Below are 22834 nucleotides of genomic sequence, written 5' to 3'. Positions count from 1 at the left end.
TTTCATTTATAAGAGGTTACATATTCCTATAGAAATGCCACACACAATAGGTGCTGCTAATCTCACAATTCCTAGAAGACTCATTTGGCCTGAAGATGCTTTGCTTCTGATTAACTTTGAGGGATTAGGAATTCCAGGCCTATAACGTATCAGAGTAATGTACCATTTACCCCCTAAATTATTTATCCCTTTCTCCAGGCCATAATGAATCACTTGAATTATTTCAACTAATAGATCTCATTCCTCTCTGTTTTTCACTCGCAACTGAATCTTTCAAAAGACCACCATGATTTGATTTTGTTACAGGGTAAAAGGGAATTTTTTTCATTGCTGTTTATTGCTATTTCCACACATACCTCATGCTCCAACAAGGTCAAAGAGACACTAGCACATGCAATTCCAAATGAATCAACTTTATTGTCTCATTTAATTATCTTCTTCCTTGTTTTCTTTACTCAAATTAGAAAACATCCAAGCTGTAAGCACACTGATTTTACTTAACTTAAAAAATGCAAACTTTAAAAACAAACGTCTGGTTTGAGTAAACAAATGTCTAAAACTAACTATCGTGAACAAAATACATAGCAGTAAGCTTCCCTCCTAACCATAGATTATCCAATTATAAATGGCATAGACGTCAGCTGAAATTACAGAAACACTCTACAGTGAATCCACCACCACCTTAGATAAAACTAAAATTTATTTTTTGCTGCAATTTTCAAATACCAACAATCTCAAGGATTGTGAACTTTCATTTGCAACTGTTAAAAGTCTTCATACTAATAAAAAAAACCACATTCAAATAAACATACTTAGTGAAAATCAATGATGGGCAAAGTGCTTTTCAAACAACTGAGAAGCAGTGTTGGAAAAACAGAGTCTCAGACAGCGAATGGTACTGTCAGTCCAGAGTTGGGAAACCCACCCACAGCAGCTGAACAGCATTTTTCCTAAGAGTCAGTACAATCTGTTATGCACCCCGCCCACTGTTTTTAAGCCCAGACACAGACAACAGCAGAGACAGATGTTGAAATTATGCTCCACTTAAACAGCATGCGTAGTTTGAAACATCTCAACAGCAGCCCCTCTGTATCCTGCCATTATTAGTCACTTGCTTGTAAACTTGCCAGAAAGAAACATACCTGTTTGCACTGGGGAGAAATCCTATGGATGCTAGACCACTGGTCAATCTAGCAATGGAAGGAAGTAGAGTGGAGGACTAGCTGTCTTAAAGAGAAAAGTCTCAGCTCGGTGAATCTCGATTCTTTACAAGAAAAGGGATGCAAAATAAGTTCAACCATTCCACAGAGCAGTACTGACAAGTCCCTTTGAAACCTTCACCACTTTTACAAGTCAAAAAGCTGCTCAGCTTAGTGTCACAGCAGCAGCTGAGACTACTGTGACGTCAGTTACTTGGAGGCGGCCTTCAAGCCACCTCTTCCAACCAGAGCTCTGTAACTTTAGAGCAGCTCATGCTCTGGGTAAACAACTCCAGGTCCAGGACATTTTTAGCTTTTATAATGGAGCCCAGTATTTTCAAACTTGCCAAAAGAGCTGGTTGTTAACATCACACGATGACAATGGCCAATTTTAGATTTATTTTATTAGGAAAGTAAACTCATTTTTTTTAACAGGCAAGAATTATCTCCCTTCTTCCATATTTCTCTCTTTCTCCTTCTCAGCTGGTGGCAGGATGTACTCTGCAGCACATTTAGAAGTTTGCATCTGGGTGTGGCAGAATGACGTGTGTAGCATAATTATATATATTATGTCCTCTCAAAAGATCTGTGAAAACTTATCAAACTTCTGTCTTCAAATACAATGGAAATGAGACCTAGGTAAACTCCAACCTCTTAGCTCTCTGTGATTCTGACAGTGTGTTGCTTTTATCTACAATAACAGCGATATCTTTACATTAGAGAAAATCAGAGCCCATGGGGAAGGATGCGATTTCTTACTGTGGGAAGACAAAACACACAAACACCCCCACCCCTCAAATGAGATACCTGTGGGCTTGTTTTCCATTAAAATGTGCTGCAGCCATAGGAAAAGAAAGCAGCCCAAAGGTATGGAAGAGCTCTCTAAATTACAATCAAATCAGCCTGTTCTGAAATGCTAGGAGCTCTTGCCTCCCCAGGGACATTTCCAGGTTTACTGTGGCTTTGTACACACAGGCATCTGATGATATTTGGTTTAATTTAGTCAAAAAAGTCTCTAGAGCAATTTTGTGCCTAACTTTCTGCAAATATACAAGTTTAAATAATAAGGTCTTATCTTCAAGTCTGAAGAGCTTCCCTGGTGTAGTCTTTAAAGCAATACAACTTCACTCACCTTATTTTCACTTACTTCCAGATAAACATTTCATGAGGAGCTACAGTTTAGTAGTAGTAACCTGCTCATAGTAGGACTTTAATACATGTAGGACAATTGAATGGAACTGGAAAACCTGACATCATAATCTCAATAGCAATAATAACAACAGTGACAGTTATAGTAATAATAGTGATTGTTCTCTGAAGGACAACTCTTTACAAGGTTCTGTGCTAAGTACTTTAAACAGACCTTTATCTGAGTTCACCCTTATAGCAATTCTATCTGTAGATACTGATAACCTGATCTTACTGAAAAACCCAAGGCTCGCAGTGGTAAAGCATCCTGCAAAAGTTCATAGAAATGGACCCACGTGGAGGAAAAGGGCTTGAAACTGGTTTCTCTGATTGCAAACCATGGAATTTTGTCACAGACATCTAGGTTTCAGTTCTACTGCCACCACTTATCTGTGTGATCTTGCAGACCCTGTTTCCTCCTTAAAGGTATAATTATATTCACTTCAAGAGGCCATAAGAATATGCAGAAATATATATAGCGCCAAGCACACAATAAAGGGTAGCTCATGTCTACCTCCATACTTATGAGGCTAGGAAGAAGATTCTGTGAGAGAAGAAGAGAGGGAGGAGGGAGTTGCCCAAAAACATCAATACAGAATTATCTTAACATTGTTTCCGGTGGGGCGGGGTGGCTCATGCCTGTAATCCCAGCACTTTTGGAGGCTGAAGCAGGAGGATTACTTGAGGTCAGAAGTTCGAGAACAGCCTGGCCAACATGGTGAAACCCCGTCTCTACTAAAAATACAAAAATTAGTTGGGTGTGGTGGTGCAGGCCTGTAATCCCAGCTACTTGGGAAGCTGAGGCAGGAGAATTGCTTGAACCGGGGAGGCGTTAAGTTGTGAGCGGAGATCGCGTCACTGCACTCCAACCTGGGTGACAGAGCAAGATTCTGTCTCAGAAAAACAAAACAAAAAACATTGTTTCCTTTACCTTTTCTTCTACTACAAACTTCTTAACTTCCATGTATCACTTGTAAATACAATTAAGACTATTTTCTAAATCTTATGAAAAATTCAGATAGTATGTGTCTAAGTTATAAGAGATGTTACATTGGGCTATACTTCACAGTGTACTCAATACTACCCATTTCAATCTCTTTTTTCATGGATGTCCCAGTAACAGCAAGTGCTTCATCTTCTTCATGACAAAGCTGATCTTAAATTGTACACAGGGTCAAACTCTAGTGAAAGTCTTTGACAAAAAGTTTACTCCAAGTTTAGCACTTATCCTAGTATTTGCCAACCTTTTCTATTGAATTATATATATATATATATATATATAATTTATATTATGTTATTTATATATAATTTTCATGCCATATTTCATACCCAAAAGATAGAAAGTAAGACAATGAGATGATAGAGTGCACAGGCAAAAAATGTTCAGCACAGGTTTTGAGACTTTCCCTTGAAAACTTTTTCCCATATAAGAAAACTTTTAAAGGTGCCCACAATTATGTATCTAAAATGAGTGGATTTAAAGGATTGGTGCTGGTATACTCAGTCCTACACTTATATTCAGATATCTTGAACTGTCCGAGATTTTCAAGCAGGTGTCAGAATGACTGAAAACCTTATTAAAAAAATGCAATTTGTTGTGTAATAAAGTTTATCTTTAAACCATTTGAACATTTAAATCTTCAAATATGAAGTTCACAAATGATTGCCCTATGTTTTAGAAAGAATTACACCACTCATACCTGATGAGATACTAATCTTATTTCAATGTATAACAGATATGTAAAGAAATGTACATAATGACACTTAATTAAAATAAATATGGAAACACCACCTGCTGTCAAAAAACAAAAAAGAAAATTCTGAAGAGAACTAGAAAAGAAAATCTATATTAATAATAATATTAAGCCACAATAAAAAACATTTTGAAAAGGGCAGAAGAGAAATACTGCGGGCATAAATGTCACTAGCAGGTGTTTCCAGACTTAGGGAATTTTGGAGCCAGAAAGAACTTCTGAAATCATCTAGCTAACCTTCTCATTTTACAGTTGAGGGAAGAGGCCCTGATGGTAAGTCATCTGCTCAAGGTCACAAAGCCACTTACTGGCTATGCCAAGCATAGAATCCAGGTCTTCTCATTTCTGGTGGAGTGGCTTGAAGTTTAAAATTCCAAGAAATGAAGGGAAGAAAATTAATATAAGAATGCTGGATATGAGAGGAGACTGAGAAGTTGATTTCTGGCTTTGGCAAATTTTAAATTCAGTTTTCTTCTATGTCCAAATGAGAGAGATGATACTCTGTCTTCCAAGTATGACATAAGAGTCATATAAATGAGTATTTATTTTGATAATTATCTAAAGAGGCTTGTGTCCTTAGCTAATATAAACACTGGGCCAAAATAAAAAGGCAAACAGATTTTACCTTAGCAGTTAAAAAAAATCTGAAGGTAAACACAGCAACATGGCCTGAAGCATGTCAGCACATATTTAATCTTTAGTTTTCTGTTTGCAGAATGATCCTGCAGTGTTACAAAGCAGTTACTCATTTGTTCTCTTTCTGCTATGACAACCTGGTTGTTATGAGACTGGAGAGCTTCTGATTTCTTGCTTGTATTGTTTTCCCATTGCGTATTCTTTTACCCTTTAAACATATTTAACAATAAAAGGGGAAATGTATTTCTATTTTCACTAGAAAGAAGAAGAAAAGATTAAAGAAGAGAACAAGTTTTAAAAAATTGATCTTGTTCTTTTTTGTTTTAGTTTAGTTTAGTTTTTGAGATGGTCTTGTTCTATTAACCAGGCTAGAGTGCAGTGATGTGATCATGGCTGACTACCACCTCAACCTCTGGGGCTCAAGCAATCTTCCAGCCTCAGGCTCCTGAATAGCTGGGACCACAGGCACTTGCCACCATACCTAGCTAATTTTTTTTTTTTTTTTTTTTTTTTTTGAGATAAGGTCTTGCTGTGTTGCCCAGGCTGGTCTTAAACTCCTGAGCTCAAATGATCCTCCCTCCTTGGCCTCCTAAAGTGCTGAGATTATAGGCATGAACCACTGCCCCCAGCCTAAACTCATTCTTGTGTGTGTGAAATTTCAAAGGCTACTATAAGGGACATATTTTAAGTGATCTTTCCTTCTTGAATAATGTCTGCCCTTTGCAATTTTCAAAGTACTTTAAGATCATGTGACCTCAGTTGTTTAGCAAAACTTTTTTTAAGACAGAGTCTCACTCTGTCACCAGGCGCCAGGCTGGAGTGCAGTGGTGCGATCTCGGCTCACTGCAACCTCCGCCTCCCAGGTTCAAGAAATTCTCCTGTCTCAGCCTCTCGAGTAGCTGGGACTACAGGCGTACGCCACCACAGCCAGCTAATTTTTGTATTTTTTAGTAGAGACAGGGTTTCACCATGTTGGCCAGGATGGTCGCAAGATCTTGACCTCGTGATCCGCCCACCTCGGCCTCCCAAAGTGCTGGGATTACAGGCCTGAGCCACCGCGCCTGGCCTAGCAAAACCCTTGAATCCTACATTATCTTTAATTCCTAAGGTCTTGGGTACTTCAATTAACATTCCATTTAACAAATATTTGTGAATACCAACTCTGTACCGGTTAGACCAAGAGGACTCAAACAAGAGTAAGAAATTCTTGTCTTCAACAGGCCTGGTCAGCTCTGTTGAAATGTGATTCCCTGAAATGTGACATGTAGTGTGACTGTTCACTTCCTGAGTAGCCCACTACACTGGTATAAATTCACAAATTTAGAGAGGCTCTCCTGGGAGTACCCACAGCATTCCACCAAGGCAATCACAGTTTATTGTTACTCTCACTCAGCCCTTACTGCATACGATAGTCATACAAAGAATGAAAGTGAAAAAAAGCAATGCTGGAACTCTCCTCCAGACTTCTGACTCAGACCATCCAGTGGTCTGAGTTCCAGGCTTCAGACTTTTGATAAAGTTCCACAGCTGATTCTGTCAAGTTTAGTCCTGTGTTATTCGAGTTCTAGAATGGCAATTTCAACGGTGTGTTATAATTTTGATCCTCCTAAAATACTATTTTGGGGTATAAAATTATGAGGATCACACACAGAATATTTACTATCCATAGAGGTTACCTGTTTAGATTATTACTTGCTACCTAATGTACTATTTTTCTAGTGGGAGATGTTTATCCCTAGAATCATGGGATGCTGTCTCTCTCTTCTATTCTGAAGGCTGATGACATGTCAACAGGTTTTTTTAGCCAAGAAGATCTGTCATAGGGCTTATGCACAGGCATTTCCAGATGACAAAAATATTCAAAAGATACACATTTGAATGATCTGTTCTTTTTAAGTAGTGGTTCAAATTTTGAACCAAACAGTTACATATTTGAGAAATGTGGGTTATTTTAAAAATAGAAACAGAGCTTGCTCACATTTTTCAAATTTGTTTTTAGAATTTCATTGTATTATTTACAGATTCTTGACTTGGGGGATATTCATAATGGTGACAATAAAATCAAAATAATAAAAGGACTGTTCAAGGGCTACTTTTTCTTTAACCACCAGAAGAGTCCTGGGAATGTCCACCACAAGAGGGCTACCCTGAGCGACTTCTCTCAGCTAGGATGTTTCAGCAGTAAAGCATGGCTCAGACTTAGTGAGTGTACTTTGAAGGACACAGGAAGTAAGTAATCCACCTATATCTTCTACGAGAAATGTTAGATTTATCACTACCGGGTGATAGCATTCTATTTCCAATAATTGCCTAGTAAAATACCACTGATAGAGGAAATAACTATTGGCTAGTCACACTTCGGCACAGAAAAGAAGAGGTAGCACATACTAAGGACTAGAAGGAATAAATCAATATGGGTAGGCTTTGATTAGAGGTCGGGAAAGCCATCTGTTTCATTCACAGGGCACGGAGTGGGGAAACAGGCAGAAGATCTGAATGGGGAACTGCATGGGTGGGTGTTAGACTTTGAGCACTTGGAGTTCAGGTAAAAACGAATGTGGCATCATGATATGATAAGGATACAGTAAAGGATCTGGAGGTAAAGTCACAGAAAGGGAGGCCCAAAGTCACACTTCAGTGTAGCCCCCAGCCCCACTCTAATGAGAAGACTTCTGCAGAACCAGCCAGACCCATTTTCCATGGCCAAGGTCCCTCAGTAAGTCCCCATTAGCACAATACCTTGATGGGTAATTTGCCTATGAACATTTCAAAAATTCATAAAGGAAAAGGGGTAAAAAGAGAGAGTTGCAAAATGGTGATATCGTGTAGGGCAAAAGCTGTTCAAGTACAGGAAGGAAGCAGTAGGTATTTAGTACATCCCAAAAAGCAGCTGTGTCTGACCCACCCACTGTATTCTGTTGTTGTTGAAGCTATCAATATATATTGCAAAATAAGATTTCTATAATCCTCTGTTGCTGTTGTTGTTGTTGTTGTTGAGATGGAGTTTTGCTCTTGTCACCCAGGCTGGAGTGCAGTGGCATGATCTCGGCTCTCTGCAACCTTTGCCTCCTGGGTTCAAGCAATTCTCCTGCCTCAGCCTCCTGAGTGGCTGAGATTACAGGTGCCTGCCACCATGCCCAGCAAATTTTTGTATTTTTAGTAGAGACGGGGTTTTGCCATGTTGGCCAGGCTGGTCTCGAACTCCTGACCTCAGGTGATCCACCCACCTTGGCTTCCTAAAGTGCTGGGAATACAGTGAGTCACCGTGCCTGGCCAACCTCACTCTTTTATACACAACTCTTTTTAATCCACACTACTATTTTGAATCTAGTCACTTTCTACAAATATCAGGTATTTTCAAACAAATAGCTGCTTCTGAATCAATTATGTTCCCTCTAAAGTAAGGAGGCTGAACAGACTTGAGTTTCCTCTGTTAGAGAGTTTTCTCACATCAAGACTTGTGAGGTCCAAGGCCGGGGAGTCCTCAGTTTCCTCGACTACCTCAATTAGCTTCACTGTGGCTTTTTCCACTAGATGGAATCTAAGCTTGTTCACAAATGCTAAGGCCTTCTATACCCAATGGCTTCAGCAGGTACACATTTCCTTCCAGGCAAAGACTCAGCAGATAAACATTTCCTTTCCTGCTTATATTCCCAGGAGTCACTTAATAGCCAGAAAAAAAAATTAATTTTGGTAACTTGTCATGTTGAAACCCAGTTATAAATGACTGATCTAGGCCAATACACAGGATGTTCTATTTAAGAAGTCTAACTATTTTGTCTTTCCAGGAGTCAATGATACAAAAGGAATAACACAGAATGTGAAAAACTGTTTATAAGAAAGAAGGAAGGCAGTTATAAACTACAAACTAAACTGAGTTTTCTGACTTTAAGAAATAAGAGTATATAAGGCATTTCTCTCAAAAAGCTCCTAAGTTATCTTCCCTTACTAAATCATTTGAGGTAAGTAGGTAAATTGATGAGCTGCTCTCTGCCCCTCATACTCTCTTAATATTTGAATGCACAAGTTAAGGCAGGTACTTTTGGCATAAACTTAAAGAGCTGACTTTAAAGGTACATCATGTTGGACAACCTCAAAAAAAAAAAGAAAAAAAAAAAGATGCCATTTCCCAGCCTTCACTAATCACTTATGCAACTCGCTTGTTAACATAAACAGTTCAACTAAAAAACATTCAGAAGAGACTACAGAAAATAAATGTATAGAGCGCACTTTCTCAGAGTCAATAATTTCCACAGCTACATATCTGGAGTATGCATGATATTGTAACACTTCAAATAGTCAAGATATTGCACCACTCCTGAATACCTCAGGGTGGTTTGCCATTTTCTTAAGTGAGTTGGTGTTCTATATTTTTCTGAAAAGTTCTAGTTTTTAAATTAGTGTAATGCTCTACACTGTTACTGTTTATTCAATGTCTATTTTAGTAAAAAATAAAAATTATTTAAAAGGATTTTTAATATGTCTAAAAACTTTACTGATAATTTAAATAAAAATAATCAAAACAAAGGCAAATTTTTATTATCTGAGTTTAATATATGCTAAATAGGAATTTGGATTAGAAAACATTGAGAAAAACATTCAAATATGCAAGTCAATAAAATTATATGAACATTTTTGTAAAGGCTGAATAACTGCTAACAACCACTGATTATGTATTCTTATGTTAAACTAAATGTTTGCAATGTTATCTTCAGATGTTGGGTTTTTTTGGTACCTTATTCTGAAAAATAGCTACAGAAAAATACATACAACTCTGAACTAAAAAAGTTTATAACTGTTATAAAAAGTTTTTATAACAGTGGAATTGAATAATCTGGAAATGTCAGTAGACTTAAGTTTATTAATCATAATTATCTGGGATATAAGATCAGATGGGGCTCTTTAAGATAACACAGCCTGGCTTAACAGTAAGCAATGCAAGACAGATTTCTGAGGATTATCTTTATTTCTAAAGAGTAAGTGTTACATTTGCTGCTCTTATTCTTTGATCAAGTAGGTTATAACAGTATCTACTCAAAAGGTGCTCCCAGAAATATTTAAAATATTACCCACAACTTCACTAGGACAGACACAGACTAGAACTGGCAGTGAGTACAGAAAATACACCTTTAAGCAGAGAAAACATGGATAAAAATGTATTTAAGTTACATCGAAAGGACCTTTAGAGATTCTATGATTTTCACGCACTTTCAAAATGGCTAACATGAAAAACAGCCACTACCACTTTCCCTTCTCTCAACTGATCAACACAAAAGTACTGTTTAGAAGCATTTAAGATATTATCACATTTATCACTATAACTACAAAGGTGTACTGCTATGTCCAGGCCATGAAACATTCTATTTTGCATGAGTTTCTATTTGAAATTCTACCAGTAGACTGCTGAGAATATCAGGACATACACATGAAATGTGAGTTTCATCAAAATGTAAATGAAATTACCTATCAAAAGCCAGATCAAAATTAAAAACATAGCATTAAATCTATCTTTCATTAGACCAAACTGGTTTATAACTACGGTTTAAGCAGTTACGTCTTCATGCATACGATGTTTTAACCGTACCATGTCCCAGTAGTTTAATAAATGGTTGACTTTTCTTACTTTCTGGTACTATTCTCCACCACCTTCTCTTCAACCTCTACATTCAGTTATGGTATCTAACCCAAAGCATGACTCTACTAGATGAACTGGAATGCAGCTAAAAATACTGCACGAATTATTTGGAATTTAGGCTGAGCTACCAAATTGACTCTCCAAAATTCGCTGGCAGCTAATTAAATAACCATATCCCATTCTACCACACAAATTAAAGTGAAGATTGGAGAATGCAGGCCAAAACACATTCCACACTCAGAACTGAATTTTCCTTCGTTTTATGAGTTTAGTTAGTTATGCTTAAAAATAGCCAACTGAATTCCTTTTTTCTTAGATGTAGGGTAAATTAACAAAGACATTTCTTCCTATGGTTAAGAATGTGCATGCAAGGGAATTTTCTAGAATAAGGCTTGATCTTTTGAGTTTAGTTTGGTGTGATGTTTAAATAGCACAGCTTCAAAGGTGCAAACAAAAGACGACGCCTCGTCTTAGTAATTGAGAATCTTTGATCTCTTGGTGGATCGAGAAGCCTGATTGTTCCTCTTTCAGAAACAGCTTAATACAACAAAAATAGTGCAAGCAACAGGATCAAAGGGGAAGATGCTGGGGACTCTCTTTTTGAGGTTTTGGGCACCATCTTTGTTAACTTATCCTCCCAAATCTATGTTCTGTGCTTTAAGAGATAGGTGCATCCTGGATACTGGGTGCTCACTTTACAGCTTAAAGTTATAGGGAAAAGACAGCAAGGAAAAAGGTCACTTTGTGCCTGCTGGGAATTTGCTGACCCCACCTTCCATCAATTGGCCCCCAGCATGTCCCCTAAGATAGAGGCAGGTCTGAATGCCCTGACACTGGATGCATTTCTCATTATATACCACAGTGTGAGGGAGCTGTGTGTGTACACACAGGCACAACTGGAAAGCTGGTTTATGTAGTGAGTGGGGCAGAGTGGAAAAGAGCCTCCCTGGAATTCAACTGTTCAGTTAAGTTGATTCACTAACTTCAGAGGAGCTATTAGAACAATCCCATATCCCCAAGAATCTGTGAGCAGTAGTCAAGTTGGTCCTGCTTGAGCCTACTTTTCCCTCCCCAATATTTTATGGGCATTTCACATATGGAGGATCTGGATGAGGTTTAAGAGTCTCATGAAATTCTTCTACAAAATCACTGCCTGTATTAGTCTACCTTTACACTGCTGTAAAGAACTTCCCTGAGACTGGATAATTAATCAAGGAAAGAGGTTTAATTGACTCAGTTCTGTATGATTGGGGAGGCCTCAGGATATTTACAATCATGGTGGAAGGGGAAGCAGGCACCTTCTTTGCAAGGCAGCAGGAGAGAGGAGTGAAGGAGGAACTTCCAAACACTTATAAAACAATCAGATCTCATGAAGACTCATTCACTATCATAAGAACAGCATGGGGAAAACCACCCCCATGATCCAATTATCTACCTCTCTACATGTGGGGGTTACAGGTCCTTCCCTCAACCCATTGGGATTACAATTCAAGATGAGATTTGAGTAGGTCACAGAGCTAAACCATTTCACTGCTTTAGAAGTTCACAGGTAAGATTAATAACCTTGTTGCCAGAATGACCATAGTTTCTAAAAAGAGATCTATAGTTGAAGATGGTGTTTTGGTTAGCCCAGACATCTCTCCTTCCCTATTCAGGTCACAAGTTATCACTGAGGTATTTGCACCACCCTTGCATATATTTATGGTGTAAGTCTACCTAAGAATGCCTAGGGATTTTGTTGTAATAGCATGTTAGATCACTGTGAGATCATCTTGAATCTTGAATTCAGTGTGCACACATGCCTATATCTCTCAGTGTGTGTGTGTGACCCTGTGCCCATACACTATTCATCTTGGTTCTCTTTTCTGTTAGGTATTATTCCTATTTACCTTTGATTTTGTGGTTTTAAGAACTTGTATTAATGCAAGCCAAGTTTTCTGATACCACTCCCAGTGCAGAAATAGAACTTCTTTATCCCTGGAGGTGATATCTCTTCTGGCAAAGGCTATACAACTAAGTGGAAATGCTCTAGAGAGAATTCAGACATCCACTGAGTGGCTGAAACTTTGAAGTCTACTCAAACCTAGACAACTGAAGACTCTATATCTTAGTATCACATAGTTTACTGTAAGCTTTGTTGGGGGTATATAGAATATGTATAAGTATTTCAGATAATTCAAATATCTAAAAGTAGTGGTTCTGGAGCATTTTAAAAAATATGAATGCCTAGGTCCATACATTTTATTTCCATTAGTATGGAGTAGGTCCCCAATTGAAAACATCCCAGAAATTCTGATGTGCAGCTAGCGTTGAGAGCTAGTGATCTAGTTGTTTCATTTTTGATTCCTCTCATGATAAAGAAAGCTAAAATCTAAAGCCAGTTTCTTAAAGTCACACAGGGTAGTGAACAGGTGTGATGCTTCTGAAGTGAATGAGTGCATACCATAGCATGTTTCTCCACAAACATAACATCAGCAATTTGGACAATTCTTTGGGATGTGGGATTTCAGGGATCTTGAAATTTTGCCCTAAATGCCAGCGAGCTTCCCAGTCATTGTAATAATCTTCCAAACGCTCTGTAGGTGGCTGAGAACCATTTAACTGGTGTAACTGGCTCCAAAGGCAATAACTATTTCAGCTAAATTTCAGCCCTCAAACATTTACTTTTAGTTCCTGAAATGGTGGCCTGGAAACTTATCAAGGCTCTAACAGACAAATTTTAGGTTTTAAAGTGGTTGTTATCCCTGAGATGAAAAAATTTTTAAAAGTAAACACTTGAATTATATATAATTGATTAAACATGGCATTTATCTCATTTCATTCATTTTGTTGTAATGAAGCTTTACCTAGCTCTCTGAATCTCTAAAATGAAAAGCCAGAAGTGCATACTGACAGATTCCAACAGTTGATTAACCACTCCTCACTGTAAGTCTCTCCTCCCTCTACCAAAAAGCAAACAAAACTGAAAACCAAAACCAAACAAATGCTATAGAAAGAGCAGTTATTTGAAATTGAAGTTTTAGATTATTATGAAGGTTTTTTGTTTGTTTGTTTGTTTAATTAATACTCAAATGGATGTGTGGGAGGATGAGACTATAAATAAATCATAGTCCCTTGAAAGTGAAATTCCTGGGATTCCAAGGGCCGTTACTAGTTGCAACTTTTATGACAAAATTTTTCCACATATTCTTTTTGCACAGGTGCAAGATACTTCACTTTCCACAGATTTTCATATCCACCAACCAACCTGTGAATATTTACAAGTATGTGACTTTAACAAGGGCAGAGATTGCTGAATCTTGGGTGGCACTGGATAAACTATCAATGAGATGGACAGAATAGGTCCTTTGGGTAGACGGACTCTATCCAGGCCACTTTAGGTATGGGGAGAAAGGGGGATGCTCAGGTTCACTGAAGTTAGTTTATATCTCAAGAGCACCTCCCACCAGAACTATGCTATGGGTCTTGGATTGTGATCTAAAGAAATTCTAGGAAATCACTGTATTTCAGTGATATTCTAGAGAATGACCGTATTTTTTTTCCTACTCAAAACAATTCACTTATCATATTTATAGAGTGTTTCCTGCTTTGGAGGCAATCTATTGTAGAGGCTAGGACTCCAAGCAATGTTCGATTAGCAATACACAACTTCAAGTATAATAAGTAAAAGTAGAAATGGCAGGTTTGGTGGGAATCTGGTCAAATAGAGTAGGATGGGGACAATTATTTCCTAAATGAACTAAGACCTAATCCAATCTCATGCTTCCAAGCATATCTCTATAGACAAAACACATCAGTATTACAACACATTATAGTGTTCATGAGGGTCACATTTCATTTCCTATATTTTTTCAGATATTTATTGGATGTCAAAATTATCTTGTTAGTTTGATGTAACCTGGCAAAGGTACTTTACAAATTTATATACTTTTTGGAAGTGTGACCAAAATGTGAATGTCCAGCTTTTGGATAATAATAGTTAACTACTGAGAAATAATTATGAGACATGTAGTCCATTTTTCTATTCAATGTGCCAATTGTTTATCAAGAAGAGACCAACAGGATGAAAAAACAGAAGCAAAAATTAAAATAATTCATATAGCAAAAAGACACACTTAATATCTTACCTGAAATATTTTAGTGGTTGGGCTTCTTATTGAATTTGATAGTGGTAATATGAGTTGTGTCTTTTTACAGAAACAAGCAGTCTTCAGTGTTTTTATAGCATTGGTTACTACAGAAATTACACTTCTTTTACTTCTTGTCTTGAAGGGTGAACAAAATAAACAAACTGAAAATACTACAATGAATGGTAAATGATGAAAGATTTACAGTACAAAAAACAATGTAAAAAGGAAGACAAGTTTAAATATTGTTGTGTAAGAAAGTGATGAAAATAATACAAGAATGAGAATAAGTAAAATGATAGGCTGGAACATCTGGGAAGGTAAATGCAAAGACAAAGAGAAGAGTTAATTAATAATAATTTTTAAAACTTAAATTCATATCAACTAATTTAAGTATTCATTCAATTTAAAATAAAAAAAGAACCCCCACCCTCCCTGAAGTCTACAGCTATAAAATCTGAAAGCTTAATATTAGTTATACACTGTACTTTCTCTTATTCTAATTTCTATTAGTTTCCCTGAGAGTATAACTGAAAACTTATCAAAATTCAGCAAGTTTTATCATAAAACGATATTTATTCATAGCAAAGCGGAGCAACATGCAAGATAAATAAGCGATAGGGTTGCAATCTGTACCAACAGGCAGTTAATCTAAAATCATGCTTCTGTACGTAAACTGGCTTTTAAATGTCTTGCGTGTCTTAAAAGCCATGCATGCTGTTGTACTTCCGTGGGTTCTCCAATGGATATAGGACATCAGGCTTGCCAGAGGAAACAGCGTTGCCTGTTTTATTTCATAAATTATCTTTCATGTGGTTAACTCTGACAAAATGCATTGGTCTTTAAATGGCCACCATACCTGGCCAAAGCAGCTCAGTCCAATTCATCCGGTGTGCCTCTACAAATCAGGATGGAGGAAAAATGCTGGTTTTCCCTGTTCTGGAATAGTTATTACTATTTCTCTGAATTAGTGTTGCCTTCAAGCTACTGTATAGACTCCTTCCCCAGTCCTGAGATTCTCCACTATACAACTGAAAGTGATTTTCTCTGGAAATAATGATCATGTTATTTCAACTTAAGGTAAAAAAAGTGGCTTTCATTTGTTCCTTTCTGGGAGGTTGTAGACACAAAATCATGTCTCTTTGCCACTGGTTTCTACATTGACCAGCAGTTATCCATCAATTCGGTTTTATTTAATTAAATTAATTTATTTATTGAGACAGAGTCTCACTCTGTCACCTAGGCTGGAGTGCAGTGGCACAATCTCGGCTCACTGCAACCTCCCTCTCCAGGGTTCAAGCGATTCTCTTGCTTCAGCCTCCCAAGTAGCTGGGATTACAGGAGTGCACCACCACACTCGGCTAATTTTTGTATTTTTAGCAAAACGAGGTTTCACCGTGTTGGCCGGGCTGGTCTCGAACTCCTGACCTCCCACCCTCCTCAGCCTCTGTGATTACAGGCATGAGCCACAGCGCCTGGCCATCAATTCTGTTTTATTTAGTTTTAGTTTTAGTTTTAGTTTCTTTTTCTTTTTTCTTTTTTTTGAGACAGGCTCTCACTCTGTTTCCCAGGCTGGAGTGCAGTAGTGCAATCACCACTCACTGCAGCCTTGACCTGCCTTGGGCTCAGGTGATCCTCCCACCTCAGCCTCCTGAGTAGCTTGGATTACAGGTGCACGCCACCACACCCAGTTAATTTTTTGTATGTTTTGTAGAGACGGATCTCGCCTTGCTGACCAGGCTGGATTCGAACTCCTGAGCTCAAGCGATCCTCCCTACTCGGCCTCCCAGTCTAGTCATTTAAAAAAACCCTAAACTCCGTTTGGATCTTGGCTCAAAAACCACAGATCAGCAGTTAAAGATTCCTATTCAGGACCATCTTGCAGTTCCATCTGCTAGCAGAGTAACAGACAAAAATATTGACCTGCTAAAATAATAATGTGCCTCAAAATCCTTTACTCTTTCCACAGAAGTTGAGGGTAATGGTGTTGGGTTTTCCTTTTAAACAAAACAAGAGGAAGAAATGGTGACTACGTGATGGAGTCACAGAAACCTCAGGTCTGCAGGACAGTGTGGAAGAATGGGTGGGCCGGCCAGGGGCTTTCAGGCCCCAGCGCGGCCCTGAGCGGAGGGGCTTCCCTCAAGCGGGGCGCGGCAGTCCGGGCGCCGAGACGCCCCCCAGGGACGCGGCTCCGCGGGCCAGCCTGGCCACCGCCGTGGCTCGCAATAGGCAGAACTGTACCTGACTCACGGAAATGGGCTCCTCGGCGCCGCGGTCGTCCGCAGACTTGGGCACCTCGAGGCGGTCGATGAAGGTCTGCAGCTCCTTGCGGAAGGCCTTCATCTGCGCGTTGATGCGGTAGAGCAGCTCGTGCTCGCGGATGCGGCTGCCGTCGTCCTCCTCGTCCATGAGTCCGAACAGGTCCCCGTTGGCCACGTAGATGCGCGCCTCGGTGATGATGGTGCTCGTGTCGGCGATGAGCCGGTCGATGGTCTTGCCCAGGCGCTCGGCCTCCGAGCGGATGTCCTTCATCTGCTGCCGGTCGGAGAAGCTCTTGGGCCATGGCCCGGGCGCCGGGTAGAAGGAGCGGGTGGGCGTGAGGCAGCGGATGTTGCGCACCTCCTCCGAGTCGCTCTCGCCGCCGATGGGCCCTTCTCGCTTGCGGTGCGGCGGCCGCGAGTCGTCGTCGCTCTCCTTCTTGCCCGCGTCGCTCTCGGCGTCGCTGTCGCGGGGGCTGCCGCGGATGCCCAGGTGCGAGGCCAGGTCGTAGCGCTGCATGTTGGACATGAGCACGCGGTTCTCGTACTGCAGCTGCATGACCTTGCCGCTGAGCTCGTTGATCTGCAGGCGCGCCGCCTTCAGCTCCTCCTGCAGGGCCTCGGTCTTGGCGTTGTCGTGGTGCCGCGCGCTGTCGTGGCCGCCGGACTTGTACTTGTACTTGTTGAGCTCCGCGGTGATGCGCTTGTTCTGCTCCTCCAGGTCAGCCACGTTCCTCCGCAGCAGCTCGGTCTCGTCTTCCACCAGCTGCAGGTGCTGCCGCAGCTCCGACAGGGATTCGCTCTGCTCCCTCATGAGCGGGTTGGCCGAGCCGTTGAAGTCATCGCCCCTCAGGTCGTCCAGTTCCGCCTTCAGGCCTCTGTTCTCCACCTCCAGTTCGACGATTTTCCTACCCAGGATGTTGGCTTCTTCCTCCACCAGCCTTAGCCGTAGCTTGAGCTCAGCCTCCCTGGTGCTGGGAGGGCCCCCGGCTTCTCCTTTGGGCAAAGGACTGTCCAGATCCCCATAGAAGGATCTGTACTTCTGGAGCTCGTGTTCGAATCTGTCCTTCTCTTTATCAATCTTGGCCATTTTCTTTCTCATCAAAGCGGCTTCTTCCTTAACGAACTGCAGCTGGCACTTCAGATCTTCATTGTCCTCCTCATTTGGGGGAAAAGAGGGAAAAGGATAGGAGATCATTTTTATGTAAATCAAGGAACAACCAAATGAGGACACCTGGAAAAATAGTTTCTTTTTCTTGCAGTCAAGATTTAATGACAGAGAGAAACAGAAGTAGATACTGTGTATTTTCTTCAGATCGCTTAACTTTGGCAAATTAAAGATTAGAACAATATTACATCCTGGAAGCAAAAAGGAAAAGGAATATGAAAAGAGAAAAACTGTGGTCATCACCATTCAGAGGTTATTATATGTTGTAGCTGCATACAACTGTTTGATGATCATTTCAGCAGTGGTTTTTTTTTTTCGTTTTGTTTTGTTTCATTATTGCAGTAATAAATATACAATCTGTTCAAGGAGCATGTGGTTCATATGCATTTGCTGCCACTTTTTTTGTCACACTGAGCCAAGTTCTGTAAATTGTTTTACAAATATGACCAAATTTGATATTCAGAGTAAACTTAGGAATACGCATTAAAATTCCTGGTTTAAAGATGTTCAGTAACTCTTTCAAGGTTACACAGCTAGTGAATAGCAAAGGACAAAGGTGAAATTTGAATCCAGTTCTGTCTAAAACGAATGCTCAGACTTGATTTCTGTGCCACTTAGAAAATAATCTGCCCCTGTTTTTATTCAAAGGAGAATTGTTTTAGAGGTCTTTAAGTCAGGAAAGTTTGATACTGGAAGGGTCCATCCAAGGATAAACTGTTATTGGTTTTCCATCTAGATCACATTTAAATTAGGATGTACTCCTATCAGTCTGAAATGGATAAAGTTGGTTGAGCCTGGTGAAAGGATACTGGAACTATAGAAGTTATTCTCACACATTCTTATGACAACCTCAGAGCCCAATCATTAACTAAATTGAAAAGTACAAAAGGAGAAATGGAAATCTTTCTCTGAGGGCTATTACAGAAGCATGTTATTATGTCTAAGGACATATCTCCCAAGGACAGTTTCTCAAACTGTTAAGTTATGAGCCAATCATATAACTTCTGTGAACTTTGGTTTATTCATTTAAAAAATGAAAATAAAAATTCTTTCCTTACCCAGTACTCAGTCATCTGTGTTTGAGATGCATTCTGGTAAAGAAGGAGCAACCACTGGTGAATAAGGTGAGGAGAATAATGAACTTCTGCAAGAGATGCTCAGTAAATACCGCCCAGAGCCTTTGAGATGGAAGAGATGGAGAACAGGGCACAGGTCTCCTGTCTTTCTATCTGCTAATGGGAATACGAAGGGTTTGAGAGCTGCTGGGTGTGCAGAGCCTGAACATCCCATTCCATTCCATATAGTATTAAATCCTTATATCAGCCCTTCAAGATAGGTGATGCTCTCTCCCCTTTACTGATAGGAGAGATTTATTAACATGGCAGTGCACAAGTGAAAGAGCACAATCTGTATTCAGGCTGAGTCCCAAACTCATATTCCTTCTACTGCACATGTTGCCTCTAGAAAAGGAGCATAAAAGAAGAAAAATAGGGCAATGAGGTAAAAATCAAAGAAATAAGATGTGTTGGCTTGTACACCATCCTCTAGAAGAGGTTTAGAAGAAAGGAGAAAGGGAATGCCAGAAGAGATGAGAAAGCCTTAGCAGCGTCCAGAGAGGAGGGTATGTCATGGAAATCTTTGATGGAAGAACTCGTTTCACAAGGGAAGAGAGAAGCTGCCTGCAATATATTATACTATGTGTTCAGATCCTCCCACTAATTCAGTGAGGATGAGACCAAGGACATATTACAATGTTTCAGATCGCATCATCAGTGGAATCATAGATAACCCTGAGTTTTTGAGTTGAGGTGTCTCATTGGATTGTATGGCCAACAACAAGGATAGAGAATGAACAAAGAGAAGCATTCCATCTAGATCACTTTTAAAATAAGATGTACTCCCATCAGTCTGAAATGGATAAAGTTGGTTCTGTCAGGTGAAAGGATAGTGGAATGAAACCTGCAGAAGTTCTCATACATTCTCATGACAACCTCAAAACTCAATCATTAACTAAATTGAAAAGTACAAATGGAAATGGTTTTGTATGAAGAATACGGTTAAGTTTTTAAGAATGCTGTCTGTGGCTGGGCGTGGTGGCTCATGCTTGTAATCCCAGCACTTTGGGAGGCCGAGGCGGGTGGATCACAAGGTCAAGAGATCGAGATCATCCTGGTCAACATGGTGAAACCCTGTCTCTACTAAAAATACAAAAAATTAGCTGAGCATGGTGGCGCATGCCTGTAATCCCAGCTACTCAGGAGGCTGAGGCAGAGGAGGTTGCGGTGAGCGGAGATTGTGCCATTGCACTCCAGTCTGGGTAACAAGAGCGAAACTCTGTCTCAAAAAAAAAACAACAACAACAAAAAAAAACAATGCTGTCTGTGAGGTGTTTTGGTGGAGGGATACTGGGTGGAAACAGCCAACAACAGTCATGTTGAATCTCAGGCTCATGATTAGATTACTAAGATTATATCTTGGCACTTAGAGCTCAGGTCTAGAAGTGAGGACATGTGGATGAGAGGCATAGAGGTGACGGTTGAAGCTACCGTAATGGTCACAGATGCAACCAACAGAAGAAAAGAAAGGGAGATCGATAAAAAATGGTCAAAGGTTTGGGAGGGGAAGTCTAAGGTCATGTAGGCCAATAACTAGAAACAACGCTTGAACAGAAACACGACCAACAATATCAAATATGCTTTTACATAGGCTAGGTTTTATTTGACACGTAAGAGTAGATGAGACTGGGAAGCAAGGTAGGGTTACATGTGGTAGAAATCCTTGATTACAAGGTAAGACCTTTATTTGCTAGTATAAAAAAAAGTTGGCACAGACTGCAAATTGATTCTAACCAAAACAGCAGTAGGTGTGATACAAGGCACAAACTGAAGCAGAATAACATTTCACTGGGCTATGTTAAGCAACTAAAAAAAATGAGGAATATCTGATTTGTGTATATGTAAGCTCTCCTGCCCAAAAGAATGAAAACAACAATCATTTTAACACTTGGACATAGACTGCATATAATAGACTCATTATGAGGGAAGGAGCTGCGTCAAGGGCTGATGGGCATGGTAATTATTTCATTTTTTTAAAAATAATTTTTTTCAAGATACAAAGTGTGCTAGTTTTTGCAATGCCAAAAGTTTACAACCTTGTATGCCAATATGCCTTGCATCTTCATCTTGTAACCTAACTATTGTAGGCTGCATTGGAAACTTGGCATAGAAATATCATATATAATTATTGAAAAAAATAGGAAATTGCATGCAAAATGCCTGGTCCATAGTAATTGAGCAGTAAATACTTGCTCCTATTTTCCACAGTGAGTGGTAGGCAAAAAAAATGAAAATGCTTTGAGGTGTGAAGCAAGTTACTTCTTATTTTTGTATATGGTAAAGACTCACTCATTAGAAGATGCAAATTACATGTGAAGAGGGGAACATAAAGATATGATGAAGGCCAGTAAAAAATGAGCGAAGCCTGGCTTTGACTTTAAGAGCCACTACTAGAAACTAAATTGCATTCTAATCAATTATATATGTTAAGTCATTTAGTCTGTACAACACCTCTTTATTATGATTCCAATTTTATAGATGAGGACATAGAGGCACACAAAAAAATAAGTAATGGGCCCAGGTTCATACAGCTAGTGTATGCCAGAGATTTCAACCTAGGCAGCCTGGCCCTAGAGCTACAGTTCTTAATTTCTGTGCAATATCATTTCTCTGTAGATAAAGTCACTTTGCTGCAGGAGGAACATGTGAGGAAGTGATCAAAGATGCTGAAGCAAATTAACAAAATAAAATACAAAGCTAAACGAATAATAGAGGGTTGGACCATATGAAATTGCCATTTCTGGCAGGGTGTGGTGGCTCACACCTATAGTCCCAGCACTTTGGGAGGCTGAGGCGGGTGGGTCATCTGAGGTCAGGAGTTTGAGACCAGCCTGGCCAACATGGTGAAATCCCATCTCTACTAAAAATACAAAAATTAACTGGGCATGGTGACACACACCTGTAGTCCCAGCTACTCAGGAGGCTGAGGAAGGAGAATCACTTTAATTGGGGAGGTGGAGGTTGCAGTGAGCCGAGATTGCACCACTGCACTCCAGCCTGGGTGACAAGAGTGAGACTCTGTCACAAAAAAAAAAAAAAAAAGGAAATTGCTATTTCTGTAGATCAAATTCAATAGCATGTTGGCAATTTTGTGTGGTTTAACCTAGAAAAAGGAGACATGGGAGTATTTAAAAGCATGTATTGAACACGTGCAGAGTGCCAATCACTAGACAAAGATGATTCAAAGCTGAGTAAGATGGCCCCTGTATACAAAAATGCCCTGGCTAAGTAGGAGAGATGAATACATAAACAAGAATTACAATAGAGTGGTATATTTGCAGTAATACAAATACATGGATTGATGGCCCACAACCTTGACTGAGCAAAGGAATCACATTATAATTTTGTAAAAATGGACCATTTTATAATTGAGATATCCCATCAGAGATAGCCTGATCAAGTCTCCTGGGGTGGGTTTTTTGAAAAGTGACAGGTCATAACCTCTGAAAATAAATGTGTTAGAAATGATAGTAGAAACTTCAAATGCTGCAGTATACTTATAAATAAGGAAGTTTTTGCCCATGAAATAAAAGTTGGTGGATTGCATGGCATCTCAACTTTTGTAAGGTCCCTGACCTCACTGAGAAACTGATGAAAGTTGTGGATGTTTTTGCAGAAAGTTGCCCACATCCATAGGGAGTGGAGGTCCATAAAGCCAAGAAAAAGCAGTTAAGAATTCCTTCATCAGAGACTATGTTTGAAAACAATGTAGGAAAGAAGATTCATGGTAACACGTGAAATGATTCACAATAAA

At 39.6% G+C, this 22834-nt stretch overlaps 1 protein-coding gene and 1 long non-coding RNA gene across 5 annotated transcripts in view; one reads left to right on the top strand and one right to left on the bottom strand.

The window, feature by feature from the left end:
- MTCL3 (MTCL family member 3) overlaps positions 1-22834 on the bottom strand; it is a 67480-nt gene that overhangs the window by 4027 nt on the left and 40619 nt on the right. For 3 of the 4 annotated variants that reach the window (XM_064360713.1, XM_012435112.2, XM_064360712.1), the window contains 2 exons: positions 16781-17956; positions 14540-14851 (listed from right to left, as the gene is read on the bottom strand). In XM_064360713.1, coding sequence (XP_064216783.1) covers positions 14741-14851; positions 16781-17956 — 1287 coding nt within the window. In that variant the 3' untranslated portion in view covers positions 14540-14740. Of the gene's footprint in view, positions 1-3133; positions 3258-14539; positions 14852-16780; positions 17957-22834 lie in introns of those variants that run through there. The other variant, XM_064360714.1, reaches the window with a different exon arrangement.
- Positions 1-22834, top strand: part of LOC135268330 (uncharacterized) — a 121231-nt gene that overhangs the window by 84924 nt on the left and 13473 nt on the right. The window lies entirely within an intron of this gene.

Source organism: Aotus nancymaae, unplaced genomic scaffold, assembly GCF_030222135.1.
Source record: "Aotus nancymaae isolate 86718 unplaced genomic scaffold, 86718_ANA_hifiasm-v0.15.2.pri h1tg000040l, whole genome shotgun sequence".
NCBI lineage: Eukaryota > Metazoa > Chordata > Mammalia > Primates > Aotidae > Aotus > Aotus nancymaae.
The sequence above is the reverse complement of the archived record's forward strand: the minus strand, read 5'-3'. Positions and strand labels throughout refer to the sequence as shown.